Consider the following 21,781-nt stretch of genomic DNA (forward strand, 5'->3'; position numbering starts at 1 on the left):
AAAGCTGCATATATGTGCCAAATATGAAGTCGATTGCTTCAAATTTCCGACACTTATCCGATACCGGCGGCGGTTCAGGGCCATTTCTTACAAGCTTATGTGCCTCGTGAAAAAGGGGGCAAATTTCAATTTTGTAGCTTCAACGGTTCGAAAGTTATTCAGGAAAAACCAAAAGACGAGAACGGAGAACGGACGGACAGACAATTTTTTTTTTTTTTTCGGCGGTGATTATTTCTGTACCAACGGCGATCCTATAGGACTTAACGTTACCGAGATATAATTTTTTTATACGAGCGCAGATACTATCGAAAAATTCGATTTCATCGATTTTCGAAAGTAACAAGATTGCTTTCGAAAGATCATAGCTGGGTGGGACAAGTTTGAAGCGCGCAGCGCGAAGCAGCTTTGTATTTTGCGAAGAAGCCGCTTCGCGGTTGTTGTCCTAGAGGGACGCATTGTTTTTCTATCTTGCTCCTGCGGAGCAGAAAAAAACAATTTTCTGAGTCTTTTAGATTTTTGTCTATAATTGGAAACCCTGTATATAATCGAAAAAATGCCTGTAATAAATGTTATAGCACTGGATCTTCTACGTCTGTTGCTTAAAAAATTTTGAAGATCCGGTCAATGGTTATGCAGAAAAGCATATTTTTCTAGAAGTCACAATAAGCAAAAAATATATTTTTTTAAATACTTGGTAAAATTTGATTGCACCCAATTTTCACTGTTTTAATATGGGCATGGGCTTTTACATCTCTGCTAAATTTGAAGTCGATATCTGCAAATTGAGAACACTTAACAGATTTCTTATATAACACGGAATATCGGGAACAACCTTTGCAATAGGTGAAAAGCATAAATACAAAAGTTTTAGCTGTCTATATAGGCTATATCGCCATGAAAAAGAAACTAATATCTCAAACACTGTCTTTTAGCTATAGCCAATTTTCACTATTAGGGGTACCCATTTTTCAGTTTTATTGAAAATGCGGCCCACCCTGTACATTCTTGAAAAATTATCAGGAACAAAACTTTTCAGAGCCAAATATTGTGCGTCTTCTCGTTCAACAATTTTTTCGGTTGCATAAACAGTTTTGGAGAAATGATTTTTTGGTTAGACCCTTACAACCGAACCCGAACCAAATAGGTACAGTATCGGAAGGATACTAACCCACATCCTCCGATGTGTTTAGTTTCAAGACTCGTGCTTTGACAGAGCTTAGCTCCTGTACATTTGAAATTACATTTCACAAGAACACTAACCAATAATATTAACTACGCAAAGAAAATATTGTTCTAGAGAATTAGAAATGGTTTGACTTATGAATACAAAACATTATGATTAACAGAAACGATAAAACATTTAATTTTAGTCTAGCACTTTAGATGAAATTTAGAAGAAAACTATTTTTTTCATTACAACCTCTGAAGGCCAGTTTTAGAAGTTATCTCATAATCATACTTATGCAAAAATTTGTGTTGCTGTACAACTGTTTTCCACAAATGTATCATGAGCAAAAATTTTAATTTTTCATAGTGGGGGGGAAAGCAAAAAACCGATAAGAATAACAAAATATCAATATTAATGCAGTAACAAACTAACAGTCTACCATATTCCAAATTTTAATTTCCCCATCGTCGCTACAAGATGCCAAATACCCCTTCACAGTAGGATTCCATGCAACGCAATTTACATCCTGACTATGAGCTCCTTCAACACTTGCTGTTAAGCTGAAAGTGGGAGCATTGACGTCTACTTGCTTGTCTTCCTTGAAAATCCTAATTGAATCATCTCCGCAAGCTGTCGCAATTAGACCTAGAGTGATATTTAAGCATCGGTCATGCATAAACATGAAGAAAACAAAGTGAATTACCAGTTAGTGGGCACCAATCTATATCATATACAGTTCGAGAATGGTAACCAGAGATGGTGCATATACATTTCCAAGCAGAATCATTGTCAACTGTCGGCACACCTTCAGAATTGCCAGGCGGGTACTCCTTCCAAATTTTTACTGTTCCATCATCACTGCATGACGCTAGTCGACCACCAGTACCTATAGACTTGTTTGTTATATTATTAATAATCTCAGTAGCCATACGGGCTGTCGACTTACCCTCAAAGCTAATGCTCCAAACTGTGGAATCATGGGCTGTTAATGTTCCACAACATATCCAGTCCCCATCGCTGGGATCCTCTCTGAATAATTTTATGGTATTATCATATGAAGCTGATGCTAACAAATCTCTGTCTGGATGCCAAACTATCTAAAAATGAATATTTTTTTGATTTCCAAGTAAATACATTACAAAGATTACCTTTTTCACATCCTGTGAGTGAGCGTTAATTACAGCAGCACAATCATACTCACTATCTTCCGTAATTTCCCATATCCACACCGATTTGTCCCTACTGCAAGTGGCTAAGAAGTGGCCTGACCTCGACCAAGCCACACTTTTCACTTCATTCTCGTGACCCTCCAAAGTAGCGCTACACTGGAACTCGCCACTCTGCTTGTCCCAGATGCATGTAGTGGCATCAAAGCTCGCGGATGCTAGGTAATTTCCGCAAGGCGACCAGGATACTTGCCGGATTGTGCGTTTATGTCCGTCGGTTAAAACAGCCTTGTTCACCCATTTTCCCAATAGGTCTTTCGCCCATAATCTTATACATTTGTCTTCACCGCAAGATGCCAAAGCATCACCTTTGGGGTGCCAACATACGTTCCACACACGCCCAGTATATTTCTTCAAAATTTGGACCAGATCTAACTTTGTCATTTCTTCAAATGAATTCTGTACTCTGTACAAAAGTTTGTACGGGTTCTTTTTCTTCTTCTACTTTTGTTGGCCATGAGTTTGTACAGGTTAAGTCGAAAGATTCAAGGAGAGACATACATTTTACAAACTGTTAGGCAAGGTTATTATGGTCATTCGCCCATTACAGACATTCGTGGAGGAATTTTTCTTTTTGGTCACTGACCAACACATAAAAAAACGTAACAACATTTGTTCTTTGACCGATACAAAAAAAAAACGGCAACTATTTATCTCTTTTTGTTTCTTGAATCTGAAGCTCATTGCATTCAATTAAACGTTTAGGCGAGATAGGTACAAAGGCGCTAGTCACTCAAGGGAAAATCTTTATACTGGTTGAACCATTCTGTGGTGAATGAGAATGAATTTGCCACATCGTTACTGTTATATTCAGTGGTAGGGACCGAGGTTGAGGTTGTGACTTCCCACCGGGAGCTTTGGGTGTTGTGTGTGTGAAAAATTGTTATCGGTCATATTTTCCTCTGCCCAATTAAACGTATTTATAAAAAAAAAATCAGTGATATTTTCCTCTTCCACTCGGTTCTATGATGCTGCTGGAATTGGGTAACCACAAATACCATTGTTATTCTGTGGTTTCCGCATTTTTATAAGTTAGAGTTTATGGTTAAGTGACTTGAAATGAGATGAATTCTTTTGATTTCCAACACTAATTTTGGCGAAATCTGAGTTTAATATTCAATTTCCGAGTAAACACAATGGTTAAATTAACTGCCGAACTAATTCAAAACTCTATGCAATATATAAATCCAGTGAAAGACAGAGAACTGGATTTAAGAGGTATTGCTTAGTTTTTCCGCTTCGGTTTGCTTAATAATTCGTTTTTAGGATACAGAATTCCGGAAATTGAAAATTTAGGGGCCACTGGGGATCAATTCGACACCATTGATTTCTCTGACAATGATATACGGAAACTTGATGGCTTTCCCTACTTAAAGCGACTTAAATGTCTTTTGTTGAACAACAACCGGATTGTGTAGGTTTCAAAAGCCTGTTATTATACAATTTTTAAGTGTTCTGTGTTGCAGACGCATTGGAGAACATTTGGAAGAATATATTCCCAATCTTGACACATTAGTTTTGACAGGAAACCAAATGGAAGAGTTGGGAGATTTAGAGCCCTTGCTGACTTTGGAAAAGTTAACATCGTTAAGCCTGATGCACAATCCTGTCACAGCAAAGCAGCATTATAGGTTGTATGTCATTTATAAATTGCCCCAGTTGAAGTTGCTCGATTTCCGAAAGATCAAAACTAAAGAACGGGAGGAGGCCAAAGTTTTGTTTAAAAGTAAAAAGGGCAAAGAGATTCAGAAAGATATTATTAAGAAGTCCAAAACTTTTGTTCCGGGAGGTAGCATGCATAATTTGGCAAAGAGTAGAGGTAAGATTAACAAATATTTTAACTTGTAATGTATGCATGTTATCTACAAATATTTCAATTATTTTCATTAAAATGTGTTTCTTTTTAAAACTGTTCAGGAATTCAAAAAAGAAAGACTTATATAAAAAATATAAAAATAAGAGGAATAATTTTGTTTCCTTATTGCATCACATTTTTATCCACGTTGATGTAACTTGTGTATGCTCTGCTGTTTTCCCCAGTATCATAGAAACAGTTACTACTTCTTGCAAAAAATGCTTGTCACAACAAAGAAACGGAATTTTTCAAAGATTTTGTTGTTTTGCGGTTTATAGTCATTGATATGTTCTAAAAATTGTAAAAATTGTGAAACCGCTTTAGCAATTTTTGTTACAGGCATGACAGATGAAGAAATTAGAAAAGTTAGAGAGGCCATCCATAAAGCAAATTCTTTGGAGGAGGTTGAGAGGTTACAGAAAATTCTTCAATCAGGTCAAATTCTATCTGATCTCAATGGTAAGCTTTTAATATACTTGTTTTTTTTTTAATTTAAAGTTTGTTTGTTTTTAATCCATGATGTTTGCAAAAAATAGACTGTAATAAACAAGCATTTTCTTTTATTAATCCATGATTTAAGTGACTTAGTTTATAGAAACTATTTTTTAACTAATTCATATTAAACAAAGAATTTTTTGACTATTAATTTTTTGTCTATACAAAATTAGTTTTGGTTGGCAACCATAGTGGGAAAAATCATGGCTTTTCTTATTGTTGTTTGAAAGCATTTTAAAGTTGGATTTTCTTATTTCAGGGGTACAAAATGGCGAACCTATGGAGTACCAATAAATATTTCATCCATTTGGTAAGGATTTAGGTATATCTTTTATAAACATTTCGAGTTTCATTTCATTTTCAATTCATATGTACTTGGTTTTCTAAGCTAATCATGAACAGTGTTTTTAAGCTGATAAGAATTGTTTTAGTTCACTTAAAAATAAAGTATTTTGTATAATCGGCTTTGGTCGAGTAAGCGATACACAAGATGATAATACAATAAAACTACTTTTATTTTGGAGAATGACTTTTATTTAAAGAAAGTATAAAAATTAAAAAATATATAATCTCTACCTCGAGACTGACCTACTGTTTGTCGAATATGCATCCAAGGTTAACTGTTAGGCTATGAAGAGATGGAAACACATCCGCTAAGGCCATTAGCGTTTTTGTATCTGGACGCTTTTCAGGGTCACTTTGTAAAAGAAGGTGGAGAAGCTCCTGCATCTGCTTGCCATATCTTTTTGAGTCAATGGTCTTCCTTTTGCCATTGACTATCGAAACGATTATGTCAGACACCTGAAAATGTAATTCTAGAGGATATGCAATTGCTGGATGTCTACATATGCTATATTTTATACTTTGGTCCACTAATTTCAGGAATCTGCTAGTATTACTAGGAGACAAAATTCTGAGGGGTGAACTGCATAGAGAAAGGTCTACAATTAGTTTTTTACATGCAATTCAATTATATATGGGGTGACCAATTAAAGTCACATTTCTTTTTAAATAGTAGACCCTATAGTTTATTATATTTATAAATGCCCCTTTAAAAGACAAATCTAATGATATGTATATAAATAAATATATATATATATATATATATATATATATATATATATATATATATATATATATATATATATATATATATATATATATATATATAATATATATAATATAAATATATATATATATATATATTATATATATATATATAAATATATATATATATATTATATATATATATATATATATATATATATATATATATATATATATATATATATATATACATATAATCTGACAATTTGGCACCATTTGTAAATAAAACTTGTACATCTGACACCGTTCTGATAACGTTCCGGCACCCACTTTCGGGTGCCACAAAGTTTAGCTATGCAAGTTTCAAAATCAGTATCCCCTCCTTCTATAACGAATAATGACAGATCTTTTCCTGGGAGCCATATGGCTCATTTGTATCGCCTTTTATACGCCAAGGGTTCACCCGCTTTAACGCTAGGAGGCGCACCGCAAAAAGTTTGTATTTAAAGTAGATAAAATCTGTATTATGTGGCAAATAGATAATATTTCGTCGTTTAGACACCCAAAATTTGGCAACGGCGATTTGAATGTTCCATTATATTTTTGTGCGATATTTTGCGCGGGTGTGTTAGGTGATCAACGGTCAAAATGAGTCAAAGGGCTAAGAAAAATTTAGTGTTGGTCGCAAGCAAATCAAGTTTTTGATTAGTTAGTTGCAACTTAAAAAAAAGTATTAGAATATTTCTATAGCAATTGCATTTTGGAAAAACTATGAAGTTTGTATAATTTTTTCTTTTATAATTACCTGTTTACTTTATCAAACATCAATCGATCAGTAAACCTGTACGATTGGATTTCCCTATATATTTATTCATTCAAAAATTATTCAAATACTGTTCAAAACTGACAATAGCATTTAAAAAGAGATTATACCTTTATCTGTTTCAGCAAGCTTCCTAAGATCATGAATAGTTTTCCAAACTAACTTCTTTTATGTTTTAAGATCACAAAAACGAAAACGCAAAGAGCGAAATAACAGATTTAGACGACACTGCATCAAGTTCTGATAATGATGTACCAGATTTAAACGACGACATTTTAAATTTAGATAACGGTTCCTCAAATTGGGATATTATGACAAATTTAAGTGCCTACGCACCTCATCTTTATTTACCTCGAGTTTGCATTAAAAATCACAATTAGAAACAATAATCACTGAACTGACTTCAGCGTTTACAAAGTTTTATGTTCCTCGCTATCCTCTTAACGGCGCTAAATTGTGTAAGCTAATACCGAAATTGGCGTGTAATATGGCAATACTGTTCGGTGCTAGATAAATCTGGTTTTACTAAAAATATATATGTATATATGTGCACCTAGCCAATATTTGTACAAGTGTCAGAAGGGCAAAATATATCTCTGTATAATATAGCGGATGCTCATTTGAGTACTTTTATAATGGGTGCCAGAAAGATACATATATATATATATATATATATATATATATATATATATATATATATATATATATATATATATATATATATATATATATATATATATATATATATATATATATATATATATATATATATATATATATATATATATATATGATGACACTATATTCCGGGATATCATCCGTTCGCTCGTTGAACTCCGACTGGAATCCTGCAAATCCTGCATCCGACTGGAATCCTGCAGACGTTTCGCCAAAATCTCACTTGGCATCTTCAATGCTCGCGCTCCGAAAACACTTCGAACACTGGGGTTTTCGGAGCGCGAGCATTGAAGATGCCAAGTGAGATTTTGGCGAAACGTCTGCAGGATTCCAGTCGGATGCAGGATTTGCAGGATTCCAGTCGGAGTTCAAGGAGCGAACGGATGATATCCCGGAATATAGTGTCATCACATTTTTCCATCCGTGAATCAATACGTGAGAATATCATACACCTTTACGGGAAGGAGACCTTTACAGCCACCAAGTGTGACGTTTCGGCCTTCAAGACCTTCTTCAGACATTTAATTTTAACCTACAAAAATGTGTTTTTAAATAAAATTATTTATAGCATTGTTTTCCTGGTCATAATTAAAACATAGATAAAAATTTGTATAGGAGTCAGCATTGAAATGATTAAAAATTACTAGTGCAAGTCAATAGAACAAACCAAGTGATTAAAAATTGTATAAAAATAGATGCACAACAATAAAACATACATAATTTTTTATATTACGATTACATACATACCTTAAGCCAAAAATCAACGGTTCACTATATAGTTGTTTGGTAATTTACAGTTTTACAACATTCACAACAGACATATTGAATATGTAAATCGACAAGCCACATTGATAAGACGACGAACCAAAACAATAATGCGAAGCCCGGATGTACGTTTCTTCACAGTAGGACAACGGAGTTTTTTTTTTCTAAAGCTTTTTTTTTTGTTTGTGTGAGATTCACGGGTTAATGTTTCTCTTTATTTAAGTTGTGATAAATTTTGCAGAGATTTTTTGTGTCAGTCTTAGAGTTTATGGCGTTTGGATTTTTTTGGATCTCAATCATTTCATAAAATTCCCGTCTTTTTGTGTGCCTTTCTGAGCGTAAAATTTTCACACTTTGAAAGTCAAACGAGTGCTGATTCTCCCTGGAATGGCTCGAAAGAGCAGTGTTATTTTTTTTGTCATATTTATGGCCGTTTAAGCGACTTTTTAAGTATTGACTAGTTTGTCCGATGTAGACACCGTTACAATTTTGGCACGATATTTGGTACACCACGTGGCTTTTTTTCTCGTCAGGGATTTTTGATTTTAATTTACTAAAGTTTTGTTCTAATAGATTATAACCTTTGTGTGCCACAGTAATGTCGTGTTGTTTGAACACATTGCACAAATTTTCGGATAGCCCTGGAACGTACGGTAATGGGAGATATTGTTTTTGAGTATTTTTCTTCTCGGATTTGTTACCAGCATTTTGATTGTAAAATTTATGTATCCGTTTATTGAAAATTTTATTTATTAATACATCCGGATAACAGTTTAATTTTAGGGCTTGTTTTGCTTTTTTAATAGCTTGCTGTCTGTACTCAGGATCGGACAGTTTAATACCTCGGTCGGCTAAACCTATTATTACGGATTTTTTTTGGGTGATGGGATGTTGAGAGTTGAAACTTACATACCTAGATGACCAAGTATCTTTGGTGTACCATTTGGTTTTGATCTGATCTTTGCTGTGGTATAGAGTCAGGTCTAGAAAGTTAATGACGTTATTTTTTTCGATCTCTATTAAAAATTGAAGTTTGTCGTTGTATGAATTAAAATTCTCTAGAATATCATCGATTTCAGTTTTTGGGACAGCACTTACGCAGTCATCGACATAACGACAAAAAAGGGGGATATTCTTCCAAATCTTCCATTACTAACTGTGCAATAACACTGGAAATCGATGCTCCCATTGCACAACCATCGACCTGCCTGTAATATTTGTCATTGAATAAGAAATAGGTTGATGTTAATGTTAATTCTACAGCTTCAAGAAAGTGATTTAACGGAATATCTGTAAAATGTTTAATTTTTGGCCATTTTTTCTTTATTATATCTTTAGCTAAAGGGATGGGAATATTTGTGTATAGGGAAATGACATCTAACGAGATCAAAACATAGTTTTCAGGTATTCTGACATTTTTTATCTTTTCTTTAAAATCGAAAGAGTTTTTGATGTAATATTGATTTTGATTTATAACGTTTTGTAGTATATTTTTAAGGAACTTTGACAATTTTTCACAAGGGGATTGAATGCATGACACTATGGGTCTTAGAGGTACGCCAGGTTTATGTAGTTTAGGCAATCCATAGATTCTAGGAGGTACTGCATTCTGTATTTTAAGATTTTTGGCTGCATTCGGTGAAATCAAAAGTTCTTTTTCCCATTTTGATACCAGATCGTTATTTCTTTTTTGGAAAATGTTTGTAGGATCATTATTTATTTGTTTATATGTTTTGTCATCGTTTAGAAGGTCGTACATTTTTGTGTTGTAGTCGTTTTCGTGCATAATTACGGTTTTGTTTGATTTATCTGGTCTTAATATTTTTAAAGTTTTGTTTCTTTTTAGGAAAGCTTTTGTCTTTTTCAATTTGCTAGTAAAGATTTTTTTGTTTGTTTGGTTACTTTTTTGTTTAATAAAGTTATTTTTAAAGTTTGTAATTATGTTACAGGACTTGACCCTTATTTCATCCCTTCCGCTAGAGACAGTGTTGTGTAATACAGTTTCAATGTTACAAATAATATCGGTGATGGGTATTTCTTCAAGTTTTTCTACTGGGACTGCAAAGTTTGGGCCTAGGGCTAATATGTCATTCACATAGTTGGGGATTTCAATATCTGTAAGGTTTTCGATCCATTTGGAGGAATCAACACCGTTGTTTAGCTCAGGGTTTATTTTTCTAATTTTGTTTATATTTTTTTCTTTAATTTTTTTAAATAAATTTTCGGTTTTAATTTTTACAATAGTTACATAGTTGTTAAAAATATTCGGTTCTAAAAGAGTTTTCAAAAATATTTTAATTTTTTCGATTTCCGATGTTAAATGGTTTATCGACCCATACGTGTCATCATATATATATATATATATATATATATATATATATATATATATATATATATATATATATATATATATATATATATATATATATATATATATATATATATATATATATATATATTATTAAATTTAAAATTATTAATTAATTAAAAAAATATCAAAATCTAATCAAAATATTTCGAAAACGGTATGTTTTATGGAAATAAAAAAGTATTCCTTTTTTATGTAGAAATAATTACTCTCACAATCTTTAAAAAAAGGAACGGGGTGCTGGACGAATAGGAAAATATAATTAAAGCCATAACATTTTGTGTGAAAATCTTATTCTCTATCACCGAATCCAAGTTGTGATGTTAGTATTTCCAAAACGGTTTGACAGATAGAAAAATAACAATTACGAAAACTTTAACACCCTGTATATCACTAATGAGAGACATTTACCAAACGCATTTTTGGCTCAATATCATTATTTTCGCGTGTTTAATCTAAGATTGCTTTTAGTTTTTGTATATTGCCTTTTTGACTTAGATATAAACGAAATTGCATATAAATAAATATACAAAATACCTATTTTCACGAATAAAACGGAGCATGCATAATTTTTAGTATTCCGCAAAAATTGTACTTTTTGATTTTTGTAGTATTTGAAAAGAGCTATTCAACCATAAAAATAATATTTATAAATCTAAATAGACTCGTTTTAATAATAATAATAATAAAATTGTGGAACCCCATATAATTCATGTCCGAATTTCAGAACGAAAAAGGTTAATAAAAGATATTGACTGTGGCACGGATAGACTTCGGGTATACTCCAGTCAGACCAGTTGTGCAGTTACGTCACGTATGACGTAATTAAAATTGATCTGTATGTCTTAGCTATATTCCATTTTTAGTACCATTTTTAGATGCGGATTTCTGTATCAATTTTGCTATATCCAGTAATGAACTAGATAGAATGTCATGCTGCGTAACTGCTCAATTGCTCTGACTAGACTATTATTTCCATGTTAAATTAAGCCAATATGGGATAATAGTTTCAGATACCTTCATGGTGTGGTGATAACTTTTATTAATTATTTCCTTTAAGTACCCAAATTTCGAAAATTGATTTACTTTGACCTCAATGACGTTAATAAGAAAGAAAAACCGATTATTCGGTTGACCTACAATCTTAAAATGCTTAGCAATCACTATTTGGATTGTTTCTTGGCTTATTTTTATGTGACTTGTCAGGATACGCTGCAAACACTGCACTAAAATACAGCAATTTAAGAAGCTAGCGACCGTGAGTAACGACGACGACATCCAAAAATAGTGAGTAAAAAAATAATAAGTAAATTTATTCCAAATTGAATGAAAATGTCTTTGATTTTTAAAAAAATCACCGGCTAATCTTTTCTTACATACGTGCGTTACTGAACTCTAGTAATACATCTCACTACCTTAAGGTCCACTTTTGGTATTAGAGTGCTCGTAATTTCAGAATAGGACAGCACGATTGCTATAATTCTGCTGCGATGCCCTTGCCTAAGTAACCAGTGAATGTTTTCGTCTCCCAGGAGTGGCGTGTTTCTGTGATAATGTCCCATTCTGAAAATACGTTCACTCTACAAAGAGTGCGTATAGATTCCACAGTTAGGGAACACCTTAATAGTTGAAAATATTTTTAAAACTTACTTGATTTTATGCACTCGTTAACATGTTTTCTCAGAATTGTGCTAAATAAGGACGATACTGTACTGTGTCATACTATTGCGCCGCCCTGTATATTATCTTGTCGCTTTACTTTAAATCCAAAACATTCAGTTAAGAAAACGGACTAATCATATGAAGAAAAGCTCGAAATAGTTCGTCTTTTTTTATTCCATGCAGTTGTAGTTTAACAGTAGTATAGTCTGATTAATTCTGGACTACGAGCACTATGAACTGATGCAACTAATTAATTTAATATTTACTCACCGTGCCGTGGTACATCTTCTCCATGGCGCAAATTTCATACAGAACGCATCCCAGAGCCCATATATCGGTTTTTCTGTTATAAGATTTACCACGGCAGAGCTCGGGAGCTAAGTAGTTGTAAGTGCCGATTACGGTGGTATCCATCTTCGAGCTAAAACAGCGGAAAAATCACCAAAAACTAGCTCGCTAAAATATATCATAAACGACGCTATTTCTGTATAAAATTATCAGCTGTTTTTTCCAGAATTCAAGAAAAGGTGACTAATAAAAATTTAGCAAACGGATCCACGGATACACTTCAAATTTTAAAGACTGATGTAGGTAATATTTTCATTAACGTGGCAAACTTTTTAAAATCACGCCGTGTATATCATCTCATTTTTAGATTCCTTGCAAATAATAAAGTTGATTTTGTTCAGGTTTACCTAGAACGATGTCTTTTTCGTTATCGAAATAAAATAAAATTTCCCAAGTTGAATATGTAGCCGAACATTTCCAGATAGTTTTTGGCATGGCTCAGGTATTCTTTCCAGGGGTACTATTTAGGATGAAAAATAAGGAGTGTATAAAAATTAGGATTGTGGAATAGAAATTCTAGAGAGACAGTTGATCGAGTTTTGTTTCATAAAGTTCTGGTTAGTTCTATCCTCACGTATCTCTTACTATCCTTGAAATAATTTCGTAAAACTTCATTTAATTTTCGTTTCTTTCGAACTAGATTGCCCTTTTCCGAAAGCCAATAATCAATGTATCAAGACAGAAGATTCTTTGCTGTTGATCTCCAAAGCCTTCTATGTGAACATGAAAATAATTTAAAGAGTTATACTTTATTAGGAAAATAGGCACTAACCAAAACTAACCAGCTTACTGAAGAATATGTATTCGAGTGTTATTACAGTGTACTGACCACCTGCAGGAGATGCTAAGGTCTTTTACATAAACTAGAGTGCCTGTTAGATATCCTCACAAGTAAGTCAAATAATGAGTTTAGTTGTGATTATACTGCCAAAAATTAGTACTTCAAATTAAACACCAAAAAATTACTTTTATAGAAAACCTTAAATTTAAACTTATTTAAATAAAGATTATTTGATACCAAATGGGAATATCTGTACATATTAGAAAAGCATGGTGTGTGACGATGGATCTTCTCAAATATATTTTTAAAAAATTTTAATGAATGTTTTTCATTAACGAGAGTTTCTTCTGTACGTAAGAAAGGAAAACCAAAAGACTTTTATAATATTAAGCACATAACAGATTGTAAAATTCAGTTCTATGCACTTTATGTAATGAAAACCAATGATTTTCGCTATAAATAATATGTCCATTTTGCTCAAAGATGGTAAGAAAAAATATTATGTAAATCGTCTAGAAAAGTCAGATAAAAAAAAGTGCTTTGGCAACTGTTATCGAAATTAAGGGCAAATATAATGGGAAAGAAATAAAAATAGCAAATAATTTTAATTTCTTAATAAACGCAGGACTTGATATAATAGTGAAATAACATACAAAAAAATTTTTTTTCTCGTATATAGAGTTTAATCGGGTGAAAATTTGCCCGGATACTGTCGGCAATGAGGAACTGTTTGAAAAATGATAAATATAAAAAAAAAACCTAGTAGCAGATTTGATGAAGAGTTCAGTAATCAATTAAAATTTCCAATTGTTGCAATTACTCAACCACTGATTTATATAACTAATAATTCCTTAAGGTATGGGGAACTACTAAAGCTTGCTGTGGTCATGTGATGCGAGTGAATTAGAAAACTACCAGCCTATCACTTGACTTTCATGTTATGTGTCAGCGTATTGTCGAATTTATGAACGAAAATAATTTATTCAATGAATGTCAGCATGCGTATCTACGGGGAAAATCCACAATGACAGCCCTATTTACTGTTGTAACTTGAATAACCTGAATGAGCAGTAGAGGAAAAATCTTTCTTCAGGTCATTTTATTGATCTGACAAACGCATATGATACCTTATATTACAAATTTTTAGTTTTTAGAAATGCATCAAATCATATCTACCTGGTAGAATGCAACAAGAAGCCATATGTACTGGCGTTTATAGAATTGTACCTAGTATTGCTCGTGTCTCATTGGGAGTTACACAGGGAAGTGCATTGGTACTATTTTGTTTGTACTTTACATAAATAATATAACACAATTACTTGCAGTAGTAGAAAATTGTAAAATAACGAACTATGCTGAAGATAAAAGTTTCCTAATAGTGAATAATGCTATAAATATATCAAAGAACGCAGCCACAAGGTTTATAATAATAAAAAAAACAAGACTATTCAAGACGAACAAGAGCAAAATAGTGGCACCAAAAACGATAAACATCGATGACTGTGAAGTAGACCTAAGAAATAAGATCAAATTCTTGGGGATGTCCTTGGACTATATATTAACTTGAATTGAACAAGGTTTGTTACACGTATGGGACGCTAAAAAACTACATAGATATAGAAACGAAAAATATGTAATATCATGCAAATGTTGAAAAATCATATTAGATATATATAATACTGTATGGGGGTTGCAGACACGTCGAAAAAGTATTTATTTTATAAATGCGTGCAATCAGAACATTTATAGGTCTAGAAAGTAGACAGTCTTGCAGAGGAAAGTTTAAAGAACTTAATGTCCTAACAGTAACTGCAGTGGTTTATATGGAAGAGGGAACGCTGCATACTTGACAATATTTTAGAGCGATAGAGCACATTCTCTTACATCACTCTGTATAATTTAAAGTAAATCCGTTCGTCAGGTACCTCTTATAGGCTATGCGCTACAAAAACTATATGGTATTCCAAAAAATGCCCGAGCAGAAAATTGAAGAAATTACTGAAATAACATAATATCTTAACAACAATTTAAATAATAAAAGATTCTTATTTAAAAAAAAACACTACTACTATTAATAATTTTTAACAAAATTGCCTGTTAATAAAATACAGTGTTAACTGGAATGCGATAAACCAGACTTTTAAGATGCCCCTATAAAAAAAGTCCAAACTATTTAAATCTGGGGACCGAGGGGGCCATGGTTGAGGTCAGCCGCGACATACGCCTCGGTTGTTAAATTTGTGATTTAAATATTCTCTTACTGCAACACTAAAGTGAGCAGGCGCGCCGCGATCCATGAAGCACTTTCTGTTCCTAATTTAATATGGTAGTCCTTCTAGCAATATTGGCAAATCCTCTTCTAAAAACTGGCTATAATTATGGCCATTCAGCCTTTCTAGCGGGAAAAGGGTCCAATTAAGTAATTTCTATCAAATCCAACCCAAATATTTACCGAAAACTGTTCTTGATGTTTAAATTGCACAACTGCATTGCGGTTTTCATAGACTCAAATATTGAAAACTTTACCAACATGTATCTCAAAAGTAAAAACGTTTAGGACATATGTTCATATGAAGTTAATTATTGACATTCAATTAGAAAACTCCCTGTATATACATTAAATAGCAATATAGGCATTATGAACACCAGATTTTTCATTCCCTTCATTTGATGACTCATGCCTTCGCGTTGTGCGGATTTGTGTTGCTTTACTGCACTTTCTGTACTTACTTGCTAAGTAGTTTGGAGATGCCGAAATCTCCTATTTTAATAACGTCGCACTGGAGACCTGTGACGAAAATATTTTCGCACTTTAAGTCACGGTGGATGATGTTTTTCTCGTGAACGTGGTGCAGTCCCATCAAGATTTGGCAGAAAAAGTTCATCACGACCTGCGAAAAAGGTTAAAATTAATGGCAGCGTGGAATAATCGCTAATTTCGCTACAAGTACAATAGATATTTTTTTCCATAATGATAAAACATAATTTTTCTTAAAAATGAAACTATTATTTTCTTAAATGGTATAATGTAATCGTTTTTTTTTTCGATGAAAAAATGAAAACATGGTACTGGAAGGATTCAACCATTTTTATGTATTGTCTCCTCACTTTTGCGAAAAACTAATTTCCTAGAAGTTTGCTGTCTTCTCGAAATTTGAAAATTGTCATAACAGAGTTGGCTTCGAGCTATAGCAGTATTGAAAATATTGCGTTTCCAGGTACCTTCTTATATCTTGGTTTTAATAAAGTTTTCATTTTAGAAGCTTTTGGAAGTTTAAAAAATAAATTTTATTATTTATCATTATTATCGAGCCAATTGTTCGTAATGATTCAACGAGAAGTTATCCAAAATATCGCTACGGCGCTGACAGATCGTGAATTCGTTTGTAGTATTTTTTCTATTTTTTCTGAATATGTCCAGATCCTATTAAATTTTCAGCAAAAGGAGTTAAGTGAAGCTTAAATTTGTAATGTGGTCTTATTTGGAAAAACTTAGAAACTTCTGGATTTGAGTTTTGTAAAGTCATCCGCTATTTTCTTTTGTTAAAATCGCCACCCAACCTGGTGAATTTATTATATGTTTTTGATCGAGATAAATTTTAATGATCCTTGATGTGCTAAATTCTTTTTATATAAAATATTCTGATCCAAAAAATCTAGCTATTTACATCATTGAAACAAGTCATCATATTTTTAAACATTGCTAAAATTAAATTTTCTACCACAATACAAAACTAACTGACGTCTACACAAAGACATTTAAAAGTATGTAATTGACAATAAGAAAAATAATAACATGGTATTGAGCAAAATTTGGAAAGTGGTATTTGCTTCTAATCAAAATCAAAATTTTGAATGCGAATTGAATGGATGAAAATTAAGATTTTTGTCACTGTTAATTCAGGTAGAAGACAAATGTTAAGATATTCTGTAGTATATTTTTGAAAAGCTCGATAACAGATACATCAATTTTGTGAAAAATATTCAATGTATCCTAGATCTGCGCTCCTATTGTACCTACAGCAGATATTTCGCTGATACATTTCTCAGTTTCTATGTTCAAAAACCTCCAAAACTCTCAGTTGTTATAATTTTTTTATTAATAGTGGCAAATCTGAGTGTTAGGAGTTTTGAATTTTTTTATTTTATTATTCCAGCTTGGAGGTTTTGGAGATATTGAAGCGCTACAGCACTTTATTGCGAACGCCAACAATTAAAGCATTATATTTTACCATCGTGGAAAAAGGCACAGTCGTACTTGCGGGTTAAAATATTTCGGTCGATTTTTCTCGATGAGTTGCTGCAGGCTGCCGTGGGATGCATATTCCATGATTATGTGAAAAGTGCCGTTCTGCACGTAGCTATCATAGTACTGAATGATGTTCGGATGATTGAGAGACTTTAAGATGGCTACTTCGTTTTGGGCCGACTTCAGTTCTTCGCCTTTCAGGTCGGCGTAAATTCGTTTCATTACCATCTTTTGTCTGTTGTGCCTCTTTAAGCACATATGAATGGTCCTAATAAGATTCGAAAGCAAAAATGGCTCAGATTAGCAAAAATAGCAATGACACTATAACTTAATAATAATAAAATTTTGATGTTTACACCCCAACTCATCATCGCAGTTTTATGTCCCTAGAAAAGAAGGTGGCAGGAGGCTTCTAAATATAAGCAAAATTTGCAGAAACCAGGTCTCTAAAATTAGTGCGAAATTATTAGGATCCACAGACCGTATCGTCCAGTTTAAAAGAAATGCTGATAAAAACTTCACACAACCGATAAAATATCAACATTACATCAGGAAATACAAACTTGTAAGGAAAAAAGCACGTAAATACCATCTAATACTCGAAGACACATTCATCGACAAACATCATCATTACAGTGGTTTCATAAGGGCTATCTGTATCCCGAAACTGAGGGTTTTATGCTCGCAATATAAGACAAGGTAATTAGACTTAGAAATTATGAAAATGATAAATGTAGGAAATGTAGCAATACTGGAGATCCAATAGAACACATCGTAGGTGGGCGTAGCGCACTAACAGATAATGCTTATTTAGGAAGGCACAATCAACTGGTAAAAATCATACATCAGCAACTGAGCTTGAATTGGGAACTTGTTTCGAAAGATACCGCTGCATTTTACAAATATGAATCAAAATCAATCCTGGAAAATAGGTCACAACTGCTACACTGGGATCGTCCGGTACTAACAGATACAACGAACGCCCACAACAGACCAGATATTCTTCTCATTAATAAACAAGAACAAAAAGGGTCAATCAATATTTTCATACCGCTGACCCACTATTTCGGATCTACGGAAGCTGAGAAAGTTCGAAAATATGAAGCTAAAACAAATCTTTCGTCTTGACAAAATAACCATATGTCCATTGGTTATGTCAGCGGAGGGAATTGTTACAAAAAAATTGAAGAAACTAGGAGAAACTAGACATGCAGAATAACATCTTTGATGCATCACAAAAAGCTATAATACCCCAGACAAGTCACACTGTTCGAAAATTTTTAAACTTAGGTGAAGTAGAATAGGATGAATCTCCTCTCTACCAATATCATATCACTAATACCTGCAAAGCAGAGAAAGCTGAGGCCGATAATAATAATAATAACAATAATATATTTTTAACAATTTGTATACGAATTTCAAATATAAAACGTCCATACTAACAAGTACAGACTAAATTTATAGAGACATTAAAAAAAGTAGTAGTTATGTTAGTTAATTATAATATTATTAATTTTTTAAAGAGTTTCCTGGATTCCTCCTACGATGGTTGGTGATCAATAGAACTTGTTGACGTTTAGCCATTTTACTCTGTACATGCTTTCAGGGTGACAGATTTCCATAATGGTGAAAGATTCCGGTTAATATTCTTTGGTTGTTAAGAGATTTTTAAGGACTTTTCTTTGTTCAATGGAACTTTTGTGTTTTATGGATGAAAGAATTGTACAAAAGAAAGACAGAAGGAAAAGAAAAAAGATACATTTTTATATATCAGTGAGGGCAACGATATATGATATTGGGGAAACGGACGGTTACAGAAATTTCGAAAGAGGATTGGGTAAATCGGAAAAAAAGAAAATGCTGGCTTCTGAAATGGCCCCCAGTATTCCCAATTACCATCTTCATGTTGAAAAATCAAGTTTTTACGAAATTTTCTTATGGTCTTTTAAAGATAAGGCAAATTTGAAATATTTATATAAGGAAAGTGGTTTTCGCAGACTAAAAAAAAAAGTAAAAAGCTCCCAAAAAGCTTAACGCATTTAGACTTTGGAGCCGTTAAAAACATTTTTCCTTAGGCTGTCCTTCATGTTATGAGTGATACGATTGCGAAGGATAAAAGAATTTTAATAATTTAAATGAAAAAATTGAATTTTGTGAAGCATTTCTACTTTACGAGTGGTTGTTAATGTCGAATTATTCCAAATTTAGCATATAAATCGCTAATTCATTATATGGGATGCTAAATTTTATTTGCCGTTATTGTTTTTTTCTGCAAATCTTAGAAGCTCACAAAATTACGCCACTAGCTGACATTACTAGATTTTCATATTCTTACATTTTCAATTAATGCAAAATAACAAAATCTCAATGGGACAGTTCAAATGATATGTCATCGAAAACTTGGTAATTGGCAATGAATTATTCATGGCAAAGGAGACATTTTTGTTGATTCCTTACATGTTTCTCTACATTTACTACTTCAATAAGTTAATACTTAATAAAATGAAGCCGCAACAATTGATTAGTGATTTACTTTTTTAATTTTTAAAAAAAAAAATCAGTTACAAATTGGCGGTCTTAGAAGGTATAATTAAAATGCTAATAATGATAGATAACAGGATTTTAAAAATAATTTCACTTGTTTAATTTTTATGTATCATAAAATTTAGCTTATTATTTTGAGTATAAAGTTCTTTAATTCATATTTTAGGTTAGGGTAAAGATATTAGGATGCTGTGTCCTCGGCGTTGTTGGGCCCTGATTTGAGTATGTAATTACGTGAAAAAATCGTGTGGTAGCATTTATTTTCTTATTTTTTAAAATTATTTTGTTTGCGATTATGCCTGGTGGCCAAATAAAAAATTACAATCGCATTAACAACTCCTATATGATTTTCATAAAAAGTCTATTTGAAGTTATCAAAATTAATTTCCGAAAAGGTTTGAATGCCCCCTACTATGTTTCAGCATTGAAAAGCTCACTCTAACTATCGTTACAGTCTGAAAATAATTTGCAGCATTGCCTTGGGTGATTTAAATTTTTTTGTTTTCAAATTTGTGACCCTCCGTTTCCCTAATAATCTACATCTACCTTGTTTTCCTTATTGGGACACCTAGTATATTTCATTGTGTTGTGTGGTCTTTATTCGTTTTTTGTAATAACGAACAATTCAATTATTTCCTCGTATTACTATAATCCTAATTAATACTACCAGAACTTCATATTGTAATTAATGAGTTGAGTAAATTATTGACCTAGCAATTCTGAATATGTAAATTGTGTATTTCAATATCAGTGAATGAATATGAAGCTAAATTTTGCAGTCTCACCGTTTTAAATTTCAAGTTATTACATTCACCCGTCAAAACTTACCCGAAACTACCTCTATCGAGTTGCTCAACGATATTGTACATCTCCATCGCGTCAAAGATCACTAGAACTGACACTGGTTCACCTCAAACCTTCAACGGTGACGATTTAAGTAAAACTAAAACTGAAGTGTTTGGTCGGATTTTTTTATTACTTTTGTTAAAACAACCAACAGAATATCACAAGACAACAGAAACACAGAAAACAAACTCGCTAAGAACACTGCGAGTCGCTTAAGTTTACGCCGACCAAATCATGATGGGTACCGTTTATATCCCTGACCAGCGTGCCTTTTTTGCAGAATTGCCAGCTGAAAAAAAAAAGGATTAGTTTATTGCGATTATTGTCCGTCTCTCAGATCAGCTCGTCGCTACTTTGGAGTTTTAAAGCTGTGCTACCACACTTAGTCGCAAAGTCTGTGACAATTTTGCATGTATGAAATTATTATTTATTTTTAATAATAGGCCAAAGGTACGTACCCGGCGTCCCACTATGTATAGCTTGCGGAAAAAAATACTAAAGAGGATATGAGAAATTGCGGGGAATTTTCGCAAAATTTTGTATTGGTTCATAATATTCAGTTTTTTTTTTGTTTGAACCATTTGGCACGGGAGTACGCTTCTTCAAAAGATTGAGGAAAATGTTATTAACAAAAGTTGTTACGAATTAAAAGTGATGCTTTAATATTAGACATTATCTGACAAAAAGGGGTTAGTTTTAATATGTGGCGATAATGTTATCAATTATAATTATAAACCACTATTCAACTGTTAGTAGTATTTTAACTCATTTCAAACAGACAGGGTCTATAGACTGTAAATGCAATATGAATGAATGGCTTCAAGCGGTATTTAATGAAGAAAATCAATTAAAGTACGAGACTTTAATTTCCTCTTACTGCATGGATACAAGGGCAAATAGATCAGTCTAATTTCGATAGACATATT

The 21,781-nt window shown here is 32.7% G+C and overlaps 4 protein-coding genes across 4 annotated transcripts in view; 1 reads left to right on the top strand and 3 right to left on the bottom strand.

Moving 5' to 3' along the window:
* Nucleotides 1-1,156: 1,156 nt before the first annotated feature.
* On the bottom strand, nucleotides 1,157-2,864 carry LOC132703385 (probable cytosolic iron-sulfur protein assembly protein Ciao1). The gene is made up of 4 exons (XM_060672614.1): nucleotides 2,317-2,864; nucleotides 2,115-2,265; nucleotides 1,872-2,054; nucleotides 1,157-1,813 (listed from the first exon to the last, which is right to left on the bottom strand). Exons 1-4 carry the CDS (start codon nucleotides 2,776-2,778, stop codon nucleotides 1,596-1,598), a joined length of 1,014 nt encoding a protein of 337 aa, XP_060528597.1. The 5' UTR covers nucleotides 2,779-2,864; the 3' UTR covers nucleotides 1,157-1,595.
* Nucleotides 2,865-3,246: 382 nt separating this feature from the next.
* On the top strand, nucleotides 3,247-5,253 carry LOC132703820 (U2 small nuclear ribonucleoprotein A'). Its single transcript, XM_060673315.1, has 5 exons — nucleotides 3,247-3,612; nucleotides 3,661-3,808; nucleotides 3,861-4,213; nucleotides 4,589-4,708; nucleotides 5,004-5,253. The coding sequence occupies exons 1-5, from the start codon at nucleotides 3,531-3,533 to the stop codon at nucleotides 5,036-5,038; spliced, it is 738 nt and encodes a 245-aa protein (XP_060529298.1). The 5' UTR covers nucleotides 3,247-3,530; the 3' UTR covers nucleotides 5,039-5,253.
* A 17-nt stretch (nucleotides 5,254-5,270) lies between these two features.
* On the bottom strand, nucleotides 5,271-20,969 carry LOC132703819 (serine/threonine-protein kinase Nek8-like). The gene is made up of 5 exons (XM_060673314.1): nucleotides 20,838-20,969; nucleotides 17,475-17,733; nucleotides 15,947-16,107; nucleotides 12,358-12,508; nucleotides 5,271-5,545 (listed from the first exon to the last, which is right to left on the bottom strand). Exons 1-5 carry the CDS (start codon nucleotides 20,882-20,884, stop codon nucleotides 5,333-5,335), a joined length of 831 nt encoding a protein of 276 aa, XP_060529297.1. The 5' UTR covers nucleotides 20,885-20,969; the 3' UTR covers nucleotides 5,271-5,332.
* Nucleotides 20,965-21,781, bottom strand: part of LOC132703818 (pancreatic triacylglycerol lipase-like) — a 51,124-nt gene continuing 50,307 nt past the window's right edge. The window contains exon 9 of the mRNA XM_060673313.1: nucleotides 20,965-21,144. Coding sequence (XP_060529296.1) covers nucleotides 21,048-21,144 — 97 coding nt within the window. The 3' untranslated portion in view covers nucleotides 20,965-21,047. The remainder of the gene's footprint in view (nucleotides 21,145-21,781) is intronic.

The sequence above is a fragment of the Cylas formicarius genome, unplaced genomic scaffold, assembly GCF_029955315.1.
Source record: "Cylas formicarius isolate icCylForm1 unplaced genomic scaffold, icCylForm1.1 PGA_scaffold_6__28_contigs__length_40554024, whole genome shotgun sequence".
NCBI classification, from domain to species: Eukaryota; Metazoa; Arthropoda; class Insecta; order Coleoptera; family Brentidae; genus Cylas; species Cylas formicarius.

Bases quoted from the DNA above. Each gene is read 5' to 3' on its own strand.
- LOC132703819 (XM_060673314.1), bottom strand. From the start codon at position 20,884: ATGGAGATGTACAATATCGTTGAGCAACTCGATAGAGGTAGTTTCGG. The intron at 17,734-20,837 runs GTAAGTTTTGAC...GAATCTTATTAG, and splicing joins CTCGATAGAGGTAGTTTCGG to GACCATTCATATGTGCTTAA. The intron at 16,108-17,474 runs GTACGACTGTGC...CCTTTTTCGCAG, and splicing joins CGAAATATTTTAACCCGCAA to GTCGTGATGAACTTTTTCTG.
- LOC132703385 (XM_060672614.1), bottom strand. From the start codon at position 2,778: ATGACAAAGTTAGATCTGGTCCAAATTTTGAAGAAATATACTGGGCGT. The intron at 2,266-2,316 runs GTAATCTTTGTA...ATTCATTTTTAG, and splicing joins ACTCACAGGATGTGAAAAAG to ATAGTTTGGCATCCAGACAG. The intron at 2,055-2,114 runs GTAAGTCGACAG...ACAAGTCTATAG, and splicing joins TTGGAGCATTAGCTTTGAGG to GTACTGGTGGTCGACTAGCG.
- LOC132703820 (XM_060673315.1), top strand. From the start codon at position 3,531: ATGGTTAAATTAACTGCCGAACTAATTCAAAACTCTATGCAATATATA. The intron at 3,613-3,660 runs GTATTGCTTAGT...ATTCGTTTTTAG, and splicing joins CAGAGAACTGGATTTAAGAG to GATACAGAATTCCGGAAATT. The intron at 4,709-5,003 runs GTAAGCTTTTAA...TTCTTATTTCAG, and splicing joins AATTCTATCTGATCTCAATG to GGGTACAAAATGGCGAACCT.